The 14,348-nt window shown below is 47.5% G+C and overlaps 4 protein-coding genes across 4 annotated transcripts; all 4 read right to left on the bottom strand.

Annotated features, from left to right (window-relative positions):
* Positions 1-896: 896 nt before the first annotated feature.
* Positions 897-3,395, bottom strand: STEHIDRAFT_116095 (FAD/NAD-P-binding domain-containing protein; the record flags this gene model as incomplete). The annotated part of the gene is made up of 13 exons (XM_007310818.1): positions 897-1,068; positions 1,138-1,276; positions 1,353-1,459; positions 1,526-1,649; positions 1,719-1,777; positions 1,827-1,875; positions 1,932-2,028; positions 2,092-2,304; positions 2,360-2,399; positions 2,464-2,488; positions 2,545-2,587; positions 2,648-2,842; positions 2,901-3,395. The coding sequence occupies 13 exons, from the start codon at positions 3,393-3,395 to the stop codon at positions 897-899; spliced, it is 1,758 nt and encodes a 585-aa protein (XP_007310880.1).
* Positions 3,396-5,510: 2,115 nt separating this feature from the next.
* On the bottom strand, positions 5,511-7,568 carry STEHIDRAFT_163134 (uncharacterized protein; the record flags this gene model as incomplete). The annotated part of the gene is made up of 18 exons (XM_007310817.1): positions 5,511-5,760; positions 5,838-5,862; positions 5,933-5,990; positions 6,039-6,066; positions 6,122-6,181; positions 6,246-6,355; positions 6,417-6,484; positions 6,541-6,552; positions 6,611-6,635; positions 6,689-6,726; positions 6,778-6,803; positions 6,863-6,888; positions 6,948-6,965; positions 7,029-7,038; positions 7,100-7,198; positions 7,258-7,271; positions 7,334-7,415; positions 7,489-7,568. The coding sequence occupies 18 exons, from the start codon at positions 7,566-7,568 to the stop codon at positions 5,511-5,513; spliced, it is 1,029 nt and encodes a 342-aa protein (XP_007310879.1).
* Positions 7,569-8,730: 1,162 nt separating this feature from the next.
* Positions 8,731-10,793, bottom strand: STEHIDRAFT_163133 (uncharacterized protein; the record flags this gene model as incomplete). The annotated part of the gene is made up of 10 exons (XM_007310816.1): positions 8,731-8,977; positions 9,054-9,078; positions 9,754-9,765; positions 9,824-9,848; positions 9,906-9,943; positions 9,995-10,020; positions 10,080-10,105; positions 10,170-10,187; positions 10,251-10,260; positions 10,714-10,793. The coding sequence occupies 10 exons, from the start codon at positions 10,791-10,793 to the stop codon at positions 8,731-8,733; spliced, it is 507 nt and encodes a 168-aa protein (XP_007310878.1).
* A 1,451-nt stretch (positions 10,794-12,244) lies between these two features.
* On the bottom strand, positions 12,245-14,112 carry STEHIDRAFT_172888 (MFS general substrate transporter; the record flags this gene model as incomplete). Its single annotated transcript, XM_007310815.1, has 12 exons — positions 12,245-12,308; positions 12,387-12,471; positions 12,534-12,550; positions 12,625-12,734; positions 12,808-12,947; positions 13,007-13,253; positions 13,307-13,360; positions 13,413-13,425; positions 13,482-13,603; positions 13,667-13,827; positions 13,886-13,979; positions 14,029-14,112. The coding sequence occupies 12 exons, from the start codon at positions 14,110-14,112 to the stop codon at positions 12,245-12,247; spliced, it is 1,191 nt and encodes a 396-aa protein (XP_007310877.1).
* Positions 14,113-14,348: the final 236 nt, after the last annotated feature.

Here is a 14,348-nt window from a genome sequence, read left to right as displayed (position 1 = left end):
GGCTCGTCAGAGTATCGATAGCGGCCGGGGTGGACCTTTTCTTGTCTGTCGTTCCACCTTGTCTGTGTGCACGTACTATTCTTCCCATATGCCGGTATACGAATTATCTTCCAGATATTTAAATATTATTATGCACAAAATATGTCAAGGAAGGGTATGGTGTCACGCAACGTACTTCGGTACATTTAGTGAGTTCCTCGGTCCAGCACATTCGTCAGAACCAACGACAGTACCGGGGCACGACGATCTCGTAGGAGTGTGTAGTATCCCTGTCGAGGTTAGTATTTGACGCTATAACGGGGCATATCTTGCCAAGTATCTTACACGAGGAATCATCTTATACTATAGAAGATAGACTTGTATCGTCTCAACAATTGAGTAGCTCCGTAAGGAACTATCTTTGATCTTTCGCAATTTAGCACTCAACAATGACGACCGCGTCTGCAATATCGGAGCTTGAGAATCCGAAGACGCCACAATAGGAACAGGGGGTCATTTCTGTGTATGTTTAGAGCCTCTAGGCTCCGCCTTCCAACCCGGTGTGAATATTCATCAAGCAGACGAACAATGTATTTGTTCTACTAATATTCAGAGATATATAAAGAGAGTCGAAGCACACAGTGGCGGGAGCGCACTGATACACAAACACGGGTGGATCTACCCCAATCTATTGATCATAACGCTCAGGTGCAATACCGTCATCTTCGGCCTTGAGTTCTGCATCGAAACCAATCGCAGAGCAGAGGGAGAACGCGTGCAGGTACATTAGTACACGAAATCAGGGATTGTGACTCACACTCACGGAGTGCGAGGTAGTGCGAATACAGACGCGAGACAGCGAAGTTACCTGCAGAGTCGGTGCATTAGCACCACCCAAAACGTCAGTGATCTCCAAATCAAGCGTAAGACGGAGTCGGTTTACCAATAGCGAAGTGAAGTCGAGGATGCCCCGAATCGCGCCAGACGCTCTGCAACTCGCTCTCCTCATTCAATCCCCAAACCGGATGAAGCAGATCCGCGACATCAGAGCCGCATATGTCCTTGACGAGTAGCCGGGGATCTCCGAAACTAAGAGGAGGAGAATGTTGCTCTAGTAAGTATAAAATTCATGTTAGAGCATGTAGGTCTCGAACGCACCCGGTAGCATAGACGACGACGTCAACCGAGAGCTCAGAGCCATCAGAGAATTTAACACCATGCTGAGTATACTCCTGGATCGACGCGCCCGATTTAAGGCCGATCTTGCGCTCTGCAATCATGGTACTCGCGCCCACGTCTGTTGGAATTAAGGTAAGGTAGGAGGGCGAGAGTCGGACATGGTGCGATCATAGAGAGTGATACGCACTACGTACCGACATAATAACCACCACCACGCCGCAGGAACAATTGAAGAAGTCCTCCATTGTCAGGGCCAAGGTTCAGTTTGAACCCCACTGCCTTAAGTTTGTCGTGGATTTCCCTGTTTATGATCGAATAAATTGGGTCATAGTTATCAACATAATATCAAGCTATAGAAGTAGCATACTTGTCCAGCGTCGCCGCGATTCCTGGCGCACTCCGTTGCGAAAGAAGCTTGACCATTTCGGTGGGGAACGATGCGTTCAAGCGGTCGGCGATTTCAGTAGGAGGCCCCGTTTCCGAAAAAACACCTGAAGTGGCGAGCAAACTTAGACGCTTCGAGGATTGAAAAAAAAAAATACAAATATTGGGCGACTTACCGCTGAGAAGTTTGGCAACTCCTTCGGCCGATATAACGTAGGTCGAGGATCTTTGCAGCCTGATAGAGACGATAGGCAAGTGATGACTCCTGACATAGAAGTACTCACATAGTCACTTCGACGCCCATCTCTGCTAAATCCTGAGCAATATCATGGCCTGAAAATTCCCGCCGTCAGGAATTGGACTCGCGTTGAGCACCTAGAAACACGTACCGGAGTTACCGGAACCAACGACGAGGACCTTTTTGCCTATGTAGTCCTTGGCGGAGGTAAAAGAAGCGGAATGAAGGATCTGCCCATTGAACGATTTCTATATCCGTAGCAGTATTGTATTCGGTGTGCGGTACGATATGCAACACAGCCAGTAACACACCTCTGCTGGAATCCTAGGAATAACGGGGACTCCTCCTCCCATACCAGTAGCAAAAATAAGGTGCTTAACCTTCATAGCTCGTTCTTCTCCCTCACGAATGACGGAGACCATCCACAGTTGCTCATCGGGTAGCCAGAGGGCGCTAGAGACGTGAGACGAGGTCCAGACATTGATCTCTAGAGATTGTGCGTAGTTTTCTATCCAGTCGGCAAGCTAGAAGACTCTGTTACAGTCGCCGCAAAGTGACGATGGGAATCATTTCATTCACCTTCGCTCTTGGAGTGTATATTGGCCATGTCGACGGGTAGCTATAACAATATATCAGTTCATGCAGCAGGAGAGCAGAAATAGCAAGGCGCTAATAATTCTTACGGTAAATATGGCAGCTGGTCGTAAACTAAAGTGTACATCTTGAGGAATATTAAATGTATCACGCCGAATAGAAAGACTCACAGACGGGATCGTGCAGACATAGAGATTTGTAGCGGGTCCGCCACTACGGAAGAAAGGAACGCGTTGAAAGAACGTTATACAGCAACGATGGAATTCAACATACGTTATCGCCTACGCGGGGGTTCTTTTCCACTACTAAGTTAGAGACACCAAACCTCCCGAGCCGTGCCGCGAGTTCAAGGCCACTATGGCCTCCGCCTATGATCAACACGGAAGGGTCGCCATCTACAAGTTCTATTTCACGCTGACGGCGCTCGGCCCAGTGCTTTTCTTGATATGGAAGACGACTCGGAACACTCTGGATGATGTAGACTTAAGCTCCCAGAGTGAAGACGACAGAGAAAGGAACAGCACACCTTTTCGCCAGCAAGAGTCTCGAGAGAGGTGAAGACCGTGTATGCCTTCCATTTACCGCTGGAGGTGGGAACGAGGCGAGCAAAACCATTCCCCTTCCCGATGCTGGTTTCTAAAGCAAAGCCGAATTGTATCCAACTCAGGTCGGGGAAGAGTTTGATAAGCTTAGGAGAGCGATATGGGTCCTCAGCCATCGAGGATATTGTGAGACGATTCTTCGGAGCACATGTCTCCACGAATGGGAGGATACGGGAGACGCCTTGGATAGATCTGTAGTCCCAGCTGAGCGCAAGAATATCCTTCCAGAACGCATCTTGTAAGAACAGCCCTCCGAGCTTTTTGATATCGTTGGAACCGATTGCAGAAGTGAATGACTGGAGCCACTCGGAGGCTACAAGTACCGGAGATACGTCGGCGTGTACGGTGGACTTTAGTTTAGTCAATGTGGGAAGAGAAAGCTGAGGGTGGGTATCGACAGGTGCAGTGCCCGAGGACATCGCTCTCAGATTAAGGATACTCGAAGGCCTGGAGTGTACTCGAGAGAGTGAGCGACACAAAAGTGGGAGAGAGAACATGGAAGAGCGAGAGAAGGGTATCGAACGAGCTTCTGCTGAAATCAGTGGACCGCACTGAGTGCCCACGTGCGACTTCCGCGGAATGCATTGAGGGCTCACGTACTGCCATAATCGCACAAGCATCGGCTTTCAGAGTATCCGCCGATGTGAACATAAGTAGACGGGAATAGAATTATACAGGCCACCGTTTGCGATCCATCATTCTTGCCTGCGGGAACCCGCCAGATGAGATCCAATCGCGGGAGCTACAGCGTAATTATAAGGTTGTAGCCTGGATTCAGAAGATGATCATGCTGGTGGTGTTTTATGTAAGCCCAAAGTATCCGGATGGACCAGCACTGGTATTTTTGCCAGATGCGTCGAGTGGGTTCTCAGATCTGAGAGGTCGGACAATGATCGATACGGTCGCTCACTGCACAACCTCTCATGATCAATCGAGCTTGTCAGCTCTCCCGAGCACGGTTCTCTCGAGTGCTAAGTTTATTTTCAGCGCTAAGTTTGCTGATCTTTTCGATGATTCTCCCCATTCAGGAGATGTTGTATGTCTTCATCTCCGCGGTGAGGTTTTATGAAAATATCTCGATTGAAACAGGTAATTTACTGCTGAAGATGGAAGTGACAGATGCAGGCTGCCCATTCGGTGTCAATCACTTTCGAAGTCTCTCTACTTGGGTTATCGAACTCACACCCAATAATTCAGGAAATATAGATACGTATGGGCATTCGAAGAACATAGGTATAGCACGAAGACACGGCCACAGACAAAGGAAAAGACATCGAAGTCAATTCTGAGAGACATCTAACAGGTGCATTATTGCTCGTGGTAGGTGCTTTATATCAGCGTCTTCGACCGTAAATCGAACCAACCCGAGGAGAATGAATAATATGCACTTCTATGCATATGTAGCTGGGAAGTATCGTTGCCCAAGAGAAGACCGCATGGTGTCCCCGGTCATTCTCAAAGATCCCCGCCTCGGTTCACCTCCATCAAGTTCTGGAAATCGAAATCTCGAAGAGCGAGACTCAGTCCAGTCTGAAGAATATGATACCAAAATAATTCGAGGCCTCGACAACGAAACAGCTCCATCTAACTCGGTGATGACAACCAGGAGGGGATTTCCCCAGGGATTCCCCATAAACTTATCCTTACCGCTTACCCCTTTTGTCTTCCACAGTCCCTGGTTGAAGACGAAGGTGATAGGTCTGCACAGTTCAGTTCTCGAACTGCGATAGTATGGGGAGTATCAAATCCAGCCGACGGTCACCTCAACCTCTCGGGAAAAGGTCAGCGAATTCCTCACGGGAAGAAGCACAGAAGACATGGAAGACAGAAGTGAGTGATGGTTATCTATCTTCTTCCGCGGGGTAACACCTTAAGTTCGGGAACTTCAAACCAGCAGTGGATATTCCTGGTCGTCGCCCTAATATTGTTTCGGGTATCGAGGCAGATCATACAGAGTGGATGCTAGCCACATGTACTTGAATGAATTATAGAGTACCCTCATCAAGCGCACACTCGATAGGCAGATTCAATAGACCATAGCGTCGCAGGCGACTCTGCGGATACAAATTACCACTTCTAACCAATCCTGTGAACGTTTACGAATTGGGCGTGTGTACAGTCCCGTAGTGGCGGTTAGAGAAACACCCTATCTGTTTAGAAGAGGTACTGGCTACTCGGAGACCTCGAGGGTAAGGTTCCTGAGATATGCCCTTTTGGAGGGAGATAGAGGTATTGCCTTCCTCGTTCTTCTCAGTAAAAGAATGTCACTTTATCTCATGCCTGATTTTGACGTCGGGCTGTACAATAATTACTAGTATTTCGCATCACCAATGCGGGACGTCCATGGTTTCAAGAAGTTTTCTTTTGGTCGCATTGACGTGTGATCTGATTACTCATACATATAAACAATGCATAAACCTCATCCCACACTATTGTAAACGACTTTAACAATCTGAAGTATCCTCGCAGAGGCCAGTAGGTAATCACGGAGACGCCTGCATACCTACTTTCCCCATCCAGTACCTATACCTCCTTCACACCCTACTGAAGGAACTCTGGCTCTTCGGTGGCGTTGGATTGGAGAATTTGATCTCTTTCTCCTGGTCGCCCTGGTCATTTTGACTTCCAGTTCCGAGCTCGATAGCTGCCCCTCCCGTTGCGTGACTGGATCCGGTAATCCCAGTAGAATTCGTCGCAGGTCCGCAATCAAAGCGAAGTTCGGATATGGTGTGCATATTGTCGGGACCGTTGAGGGTCTTGCTGAGATATTCGCGCGCATTGAGGCTGAAAAGAAAGGAACGATATAGTCAAATAGTGGTTCAGCGTATGAATTGCATTGCGAGGATAGTGGACGTGCTCACATGGCGAGGAGAGAGTTAACGTAGGCTAACAAGAGAAGAGGTATATGAGTTATGTCATACAAACGTGGATGGAAGTGACAAATGTGCAATAGTACCTTTGCTCAGACAGACCTGCCAGATTATCCACAGCTGTTGCGACCGAAGACCGGCGTACTACGGAGGCATGAGCATGAAACCGAACTCAAAGTCAATCATACGTACCGTAGCCACGGCCAAAATCTGAAACACGCTGTGCATTCCGTCAATAATGAGTAGAGAGCACAGCTTTCAAACGACAAACGTACGTCGTCAAAATGCCACGGCTGATGAAATAGATAACCAGAGACTGAAGGACACTGTCAGCCCTGTAGATGCAGAGAGTGAATATTGGTCTATCATCAAAGGGAGATGAAAACGGCATAGACATACCGACGAGTGAGCGAGTCCTTCCTTCTACCCAGATTCAAATAATAATAAAGCGAGAGTGTGATTAGGATATCACAGGCAGCAGCTGCAGTTTGATCGACAATGCAAGCATTCTGAAATATATGTCAGAGGTAGCTCATGATTATGCATTAATAGGCTGCACTGAACGCTCACGTTGATGAATACGTCGGTCTCTACCACTTGTAGATTTAGATTGGTTATGAACATCCGTGCTGTTAAGGCTGTTGACCAAGATGATGTAGAAAGTATGAATCACTCTGATGGATTGTGCACGTACCGCATCCGCCACCTGCACAGTAATCAAGAGCTTGAGTGAGACAACCAGACTCTGGAAACTCATCACTCACCAAATCCGACCAGGGCAAATATCGCCTACATGATGTGGTTCGTCAAATAAAAAATATTAGTTTCAGATGTTTACATACTATTACGACCGGTATTATCTTGCTTTGTTTACCGCTCACTGTCACATGCATGAGAATATGAGACCGCCAGAATTTAGAGTGTCACCGACCAAGCCAGACTCGATGAGCGAAGAAGCTAGTGAATGGAGAAGGATGTTAGAGCATGCCCAGTACAATGTAAATATTCTGCGTTACCATTGCACCACGACGGTAACGAAGCACTAGGAGTAGAATGGTCAGTTACCGGCCAACGATCATCTATTGAACTAATATGTCTCACAGTAAAACCGTTCTCGAGCTGTTCAGACCGAAATGAGAACTAAACATGTCTGTGACTTCTGAGCGAACAAAGGAGACTCACCGCAAAGGTCCTAGATGGTGGTTATGATGGTTACTCCTCCGCGACAGGCACAAGGAATTATATGGACTCACACTGGAACGCTCTCCAGGGAATCGAGCACACCCCAGTCCTGTACCAGGTTCTTGTACAGAGATGCACAAACGAGAGCTGAGCACACCGTGTCGATTCCCCTTTAAAGTGATATGAAGACATGAGAAGGTAGCTAGAAAACATTGTAGTGTAATTGTACCAAATGAAGATGACCTATGAGCCACGAAGCAGAGTCAGTGTTAAACGAACATATTGATAGCTAGATATCAGCATACCAAAGATCGAAGCTTCCTTGAATCCTTCTTTGCAAACCTGATCCAATAAATGTACGTTTGGAGCACGGTCACGCCGTACATGCTGTGCAGTAACGAGCATCGGTCAACACCTCGAGCAAGTTCACGGGATGGTTTGGTATGAAGGAATGGCTTACGCGGCGGCGATGAACGCTCCAATGAGCTGGTATCCCAAGGTATTCTCGATCGCGCTTCGCAAGTCAGATGCAGAAGACATGATTTGAAAGCCCTCAGCAAAGTATGGACAGGTGAGGATTCAAATATTCACACTTCTTCCAGGATGCGCTTTAAGAGTATCGTTTATACCACTTGTAAGATTCACAGCCGTGTTATCAAACGCAAGTTTCCAGAGTGCATGGCCGCAGAGCTTGCGCTCCCTTGTCTGATGGATACTCTCCCGTGTGAGCAGTTTCTATTCATGGCGCAAGACATCATCATATGTCTGCCCCAGTGATCCTCCTGACTGTCGCCAGGTATCTGCAATCAGCGGGAAATAGATGACACTCTCCATATGCAGGCTCACCAACGACGAGAGTCACGCCAATGACCTAGTTGAGGCAGGGAACCTAAAATTCCGATCATCACGACTTTGATGATGGCCCGCTCGGAAAGGGAATCGTTGTCTAGGCCCCGAGCTTGAAGCAGCTCAGCCATGGTCCCCGCGGCGCAGAATGAGTTGCCGTCTACTAGCTGCGTCTCGTTTGGAATTTTGGTAGTCTTCTTTCTGGTCACGCGTGGAAAAAAGCCTGATTCCCATTATTGTCCGGAACCGCTGTAACTGTGGGTAACATGATGATCTATACTTACACTTCTCGAGAGGACAGTCTCGGGTATCGAGGCTGACGTGTACGAGCGAGTAGAGTTTCTCATTGGCACCAGCACCTCGCCACATCACAGGGGTGCGGACGTGGATGCCTGATGAGCGCCAGTGAGCTATCAACTCCGAATAAATACAGGTTCTGTACATGCCAGTATTGAATAACACTAGGCAGTGGACGATCTCATAGCATGAGCCATTTGATTGACTAAAATGGGAGTGCGGACGGCAGAAGGTCAACCAATCATCGTACTCTGATACTGCTACACTTGGGAACGGCTTTCACATCTCTATGCTAAGCAGGGCGTGTGGTCACGACAAATCAAGGAGGATCTACACATGCAGAAATGATACAGAACCATAGCCTCCATGATTTGGTCCATGACCATGGTGATCGTATGGACATGCAGCCTAGATCCTCATGAATATCAATAACGCGTAAACCGGACCGCATGCTTTTGTATATCGATTTCGACAACATGACATATTCCACAAAACATACTGGCAGGTTCTGACAGCAAAACTTCGCAACCATTTCTCCTACTCTCTACCTGTGCGTCCTTCACACCCTACCAAAGGAGCTCTCGCGCTCTAGTGGCACAGAATTGGCGAACTTGATCTCTCTCTCCTGGCCGCGCTGGTCATTTTGACTTCCAGCTCCAAGCTCGATATTAGCTCCCGCAGCGTTACTAAATCTCGTAAGCGCGGTAGAATTGGCCGCAGAGCCAATATTGAAACGAAGTCCGGATATGGTGCGGATGTTGTCGGGACCATTGAGAGCCTTGCCGAGATATTCCCGCGCGTTGAGGCTAGAAGAAAGAGACAATATGGTGAAAGAGCGGTTCAGCAGATGTGATACATGGCAAGAATAGCGAGAGTTCTCACATAGCAAGGAGGGAGTTTACATAGGCTGAAGATGACAGGATTAAATCAGTAAAATGTGAGATGAACCGAAGAGAGTGATATGCAACGGTACTTTTACTCAGACAGACTTGCCAGATTATCCAGACCTGTTGCGAACGAACACCGGCGTACTAGGGAGACATAAGGATTGATACCAATGTAGGGCTGACAATACGTACGGTGGCCACAAGCAAAACTTGGATCACGCTATACATATATTCCATCCATAATCAGTGGACACTACCGCTTAGAAAGAAAAACATACCTGGTCAAAATTCCGCGGCTGATAAAATATCTCACCAGGGACTGCAGCGTGCTGTCAGCACTATATATGCAGGAAGTGAATATCAGTTGGTCAACAACGAAAAATGAAACCATCATGAACCCACCGACGAGTTATCATGTCCTTTCTTCTTTGGAGACTCAAGTAGTACCACAGCGAGAGCGTGATGAGGATATCACAAGCAGCAGCCGCGGTTTGATAGACAATGCAAGAATTCTGGGGTAGATGTTAGAGATGGCCCATGATTATGGATCAGGAGGCTAGATGAGCCCTCACGGTGATGAATTTGTCAGTCTCGACAAGTTGTAGACTCATATTGGTGATAAAGATTCGGGCGGTTAGAGCTGTTGATGAAGAGGATATAATGGTCTGGATTTCACGAATATAGTGTTTACGTACCGCATCCACCACCTGCACTGTAGCAATGAGCCTGAGTCTGGCAAGAGGTCTCGAGAAAGTCTTCACTCACCAAATCCAACAAGGGAACATATAGCCTACAGTACGGTAATCGTCAAATAAAATATATTGAGTGATTGTGTGCGTTTACGTACTATTATGGCTGGGATTATCTTGGTTTCTTTACTGCTCACTGTCGCATACATGAGAGTATGAGGGCGGAAGAATACAGGGTGTCACAAACCAAGCCAGACTCGATGAGCGAAGAAGCTAGCAAGTAGGTACCGATGTTAGACCGTGTCCCGTACAATTTAAATGTTTTGCATTACCATTGCACCACGAGGGTGACGAGACACTAGAAATAACATGGTCAGATCCCCGTGTAATCGATCAATGATAAAACCACCAGTAGGTCTCACTGTTAAACCATTTTCGAGCTGTTCAGAGTGAAATGAGAACTTAACATATTTGTGACTTCTGAGTGAACGAATTAGACTCACCGCAAACGTCCTAGAAGCTCGACAGTCAGTCACCAGTAGCCCCCACATGATGTAAAAGAAAATCTATTTACTCACACTGGAACTCTCTCCAAGGATTCAATAATACCCCAGTCCAGTACCAAGTTTATGTACAGAGATGCACATACGAGCGCCGAGCATATCGTGTCGATGACCCTTGACGATGATACAACAGCATGAAAAATTAGTCAGACGAGACTATATGAAAATGGTACCAGATGAAGATGACCTATGAGCGCCAACGAAGTAAGTATTCGACGTAACACATTGAATTTCAGAAATAAAGGTACCAGAGCCCGAAGTCTCTTTGAATCTTTCTTTGCAAATCGAATCCAATAGATATATGTTTGCAGCACGGTTACTCCGTACATGCTATTCAAGAACGAACATCGGTCAGTGCTTAGAACAAGTTAACGGGATGGATGGGTATGAATGAATGGCGTACACGGCAGCGATGAACGCTCCAATAAGCTGGTATCCCAAAGTATGCTCGATTAGGCTTCGCAAGTCAGATGCGGAAGACATGGTTTGAAAGTTGTTAGTGTAAGTAGAGGCGACAGATGAGGGTTCAAGTATTCACGCCGCTGCTAGGACGCTCCTTATCATTATCAATTATACCACTATTAAAATTTACAGCCGCATCAGTTGGCAGTGTGTATGGTAGTAGGGCTTCCTGCCCTTCGTCCGCTGGATACATGTGGTTTCTATCCTGGCCCAAGACATATCATGATGTTCTCGCTTTGAGCAGCCCAATCTGTCAGTGTCATATATTCGCTCTCTCCAATCTGTCTCATGAAGATGGATGCAAGGTATGTAGAAGGACGGCAGAGTCGGTGGGTCTCATTAGATGGCGCCCATTTGACAGATGGCCTCGCACAGTACATTCATTTCCTCTATGTCAAAGACGTTTCCTGTTCTGCATCGGCGTGGTTGATGATCCAGAATGCATAAATTGAGTGCTGAAAGGTTCCATAGGTCGCCGACGAAGTGTTCTCTTCTCGCTCAGAACCTGATGCAAGTTCTCAGTCAATTGAACAAGACCATTCGATCTGCTACTGGGTGCGGAAGAGACCCCTTCGAGCAACGCAGTATACACTTCGTAAACAGGCCGAGGTACATCTTGAGGCATACATGAACGAAGGTGATCACGTCCCCAAACCAGTCGAGGCCAGCACAATGCCGCTTATTGAGAACCGTCTTCTCTCAAACATTGAGGATTCTCAAGAGGCTACTTATCTCGGGCACGAAGGCCTGAGACTCGCATGTACGATTACCAGTACTGTATCACTGGCACCAACGTATCACCGCAACACAGTTACACAAGAACACAAGAACACAGACGTGGAGGCCTGATGAGCACTGGCGAGTTGCCATCTCAGTCTGCACACAGGGACTGTCTTATGTTTATTTCGGGACGTGATAAGTATTCTGATAAGACTATGCGGCGTACGGCCTCAAGAGGCGCTTGACTGACCGGAACGGGAGTGCCATTGTGACTGGAACATCAACCTGCCCAAGAGACAAGGATACGGCAGAACGGCAACCAATCATCGCACTCCGATACCGCTGCTGCACTTCGGTATGGGTTTCGCGCCTCCATATGAGGCAGGCCGAGTGATCACGACAACGCACGGATGATCATTCCTATAGCTAGCAGAAATGATACGAGGTCGTAACACATCATTGACATCGAATAACACAGAGGCAACGAAGAAAGAAGGCGAAATATTAAAAAAATACGAGGTTCTGAATCAGGAAAATTTGGCATGGCTCAAATCCTAGCTGTCACAGACCGGTTCACTAGAAGCCGAGAACTCAAAAGCGAGACTGCCCCAAGGCCAAGCATGACGCCTACGAAGCACTGAAGCCCGATGTATGATCCGTTCGCGGCCGAAAGTAACGCTGTAGATCCACAAGAAAAAGGTGCGTTGAAGTCAGCATGACTCCGCGAACACGAGATAAAGGGAGACTGGAAATTAAGACACAACAGTACCTCCAGCGATGGACGGTCCGGTCAGGATTCCAGGGGCCATCGCAGTCCTAATGATTTGGTTGAGTATTCCATAATGACATAGTTGGTGGATAGAGCGCAAGTCCAAAAATCTAAAATAGACCTACATAAAGATACCCACGCGCACGCCAATGAGCGCAGGAGCACTGGTGAGCTTCGTGGTGCAGGCGGCGCCGAGGGATGTATATGACCCTATGTGTATATGCTTGAGCGTCAGCCAGAATAAACGGTCGAAACAGGCAGGGTATCCATACCAGCGGAAAGACCATATCTAAAGACGAAACAAGTGTCAGCACATCGGCAAGGTCAAGTGAGGAACACTAAACTGAACAGGAAACTACATACATTACAGCAAATACTACCAGCTCTCCAGAACTATGTGACGTTATCCAGATAGCTAGAGTGGCGATAGAGCCAAGGACCAATGTGCAGATCGTGATGTTGAACGTTCCGATCTGCAGTTCGAAAGGTACAGCGTGAATATTAATTTTGTGGATATCTACATAGTGCAAAGGACAGAGAACTCACAAGGTCACTCAGTTGTCCTAGGAGCACACGACCGACTAGCCCTGCGGCATTCATGATGGCGATAAGGTAGAATGTCAGGGTGGTCCCGACGCCCTGTTGGACTGCGAAGAGCTCGATGTACCAGAACGGCGTATAGAGTGCTAGGATTACAGTCGCTCAGTACGAATAGATCGACCATGTTCGAATGAATATCTCTTACCAAAAGAGATGAAGAATCCGGATAAAGCGTGCAGAATAAATGCACGATCTTTCGTTATAGTCTTGTCGAACCTCGGCGCGTTTGCTCGCGGTGGTAACCTGGTTCGGATGAATGGAATGGAAATTCCTTGAAGTGCAAAGCACATGAAACCCAGCGTTCGGACGGCCCATGGGAAACCAATCGACTGAAACAGTCTAGACAGCATGATAGGGAATATCACGCCGCTCAAATTGGCGCCAGCAACAACCTATGAACACCACTGTCAACAGTGAAATAGTAATAGGAAATATAATTACTGACGATGCCCATAGCCAGACCACGTTTCCTTCCGAACCATTGTGCGGGGATGACAAGCTGATAATTTAATTCAGCGGGAAAGAGTGATCTACATAGCTGATGGGCATACCAATGGATAGAATCTTTGAAAAGTCGGGTTTGAGCTATGGAAGAGTAGAAAAAATCGGAAACAACTTACTGAAGCGCGAGTCCGATACCAAACCCAAGACCGTGCGACAGGAATATCTGATAGTATGTTTTCGAAAGCGAAAGCATCATCAGACAGAACGTCGAGAGCAGCCAACCGGAAACGAGCAGAACCTATTCCGAAGCTTCAGATATGATGTTGCAAAACACATAAACACACAAGAGAAATAGTTATACCGTAGCCCCGTAGCGGTCCATCGCAGGACCCAAGAGAAGCCCGCAGAAGTATATTGCGCTGAGCTGGATACTTCCTATCCAACTTATATCTGAGGCAGAACGGTCCGCCAGTTGGTGTTCGGCATAGTACGTTTGAAAGACGCCGAACGCGTTCAATTGACCTGCACAAAGTGGATGTCGTGAAGTAACTGTGCGTTTGAAGCAACAATACAGACGTACCATATGACGTGAATGAGACCAAGGAACAACCCAAAACCGCCATCCACGCCTTGGTACCACCATCAGGAAAGGTGGGAGCTGCTTTGACCTCAACCTGTAAAAGTCCAGTCAGGAAAAATAGATAATCGTGACAAATGTCGTACAACGGTATCCTGTGTCTTTTCAAGACCATCCCCCGAATCTACAGCTGACTGAGAATGCGGAGTAGAAGGAGAATATGTTGTCATGGTGTGACGACGCTCAGGGTGGCTGGGAGGAGGGTGACAGCAGCGACGGATGGGACGATGCGAGACGGAGCGCGAACGTGGCTACGTGCAGGCCGCGTGAGATGTGCACAGAAGGGCATCCCTGTCTATTCTGGTGGAATGCTGAGTAAAATCAGCGATCATAAGAAATGGGAATGGAAGGGGCTACAAGAGGAAAATTACAGTAGGAAACTTGTTGGACTCTGTACCGATCGAGG

This window comes from Stereum hirsutum, assembly GCF_000264905.1.
Source record: "Stereum hirsutum FP-91666 SS1 unplaced genomic scaffold STEHIscaffold_22, whole genome shotgun sequence".
NCBI classification, from domain to species: Eukaryota; Fungi; Basidiomycota; class Agaricomycetes; order Russulales; family Stereaceae; genus Stereum; species Stereum hirsutum.
This window is presented reverse-complemented; position numbering and strand designations above follow the sequence as displayed.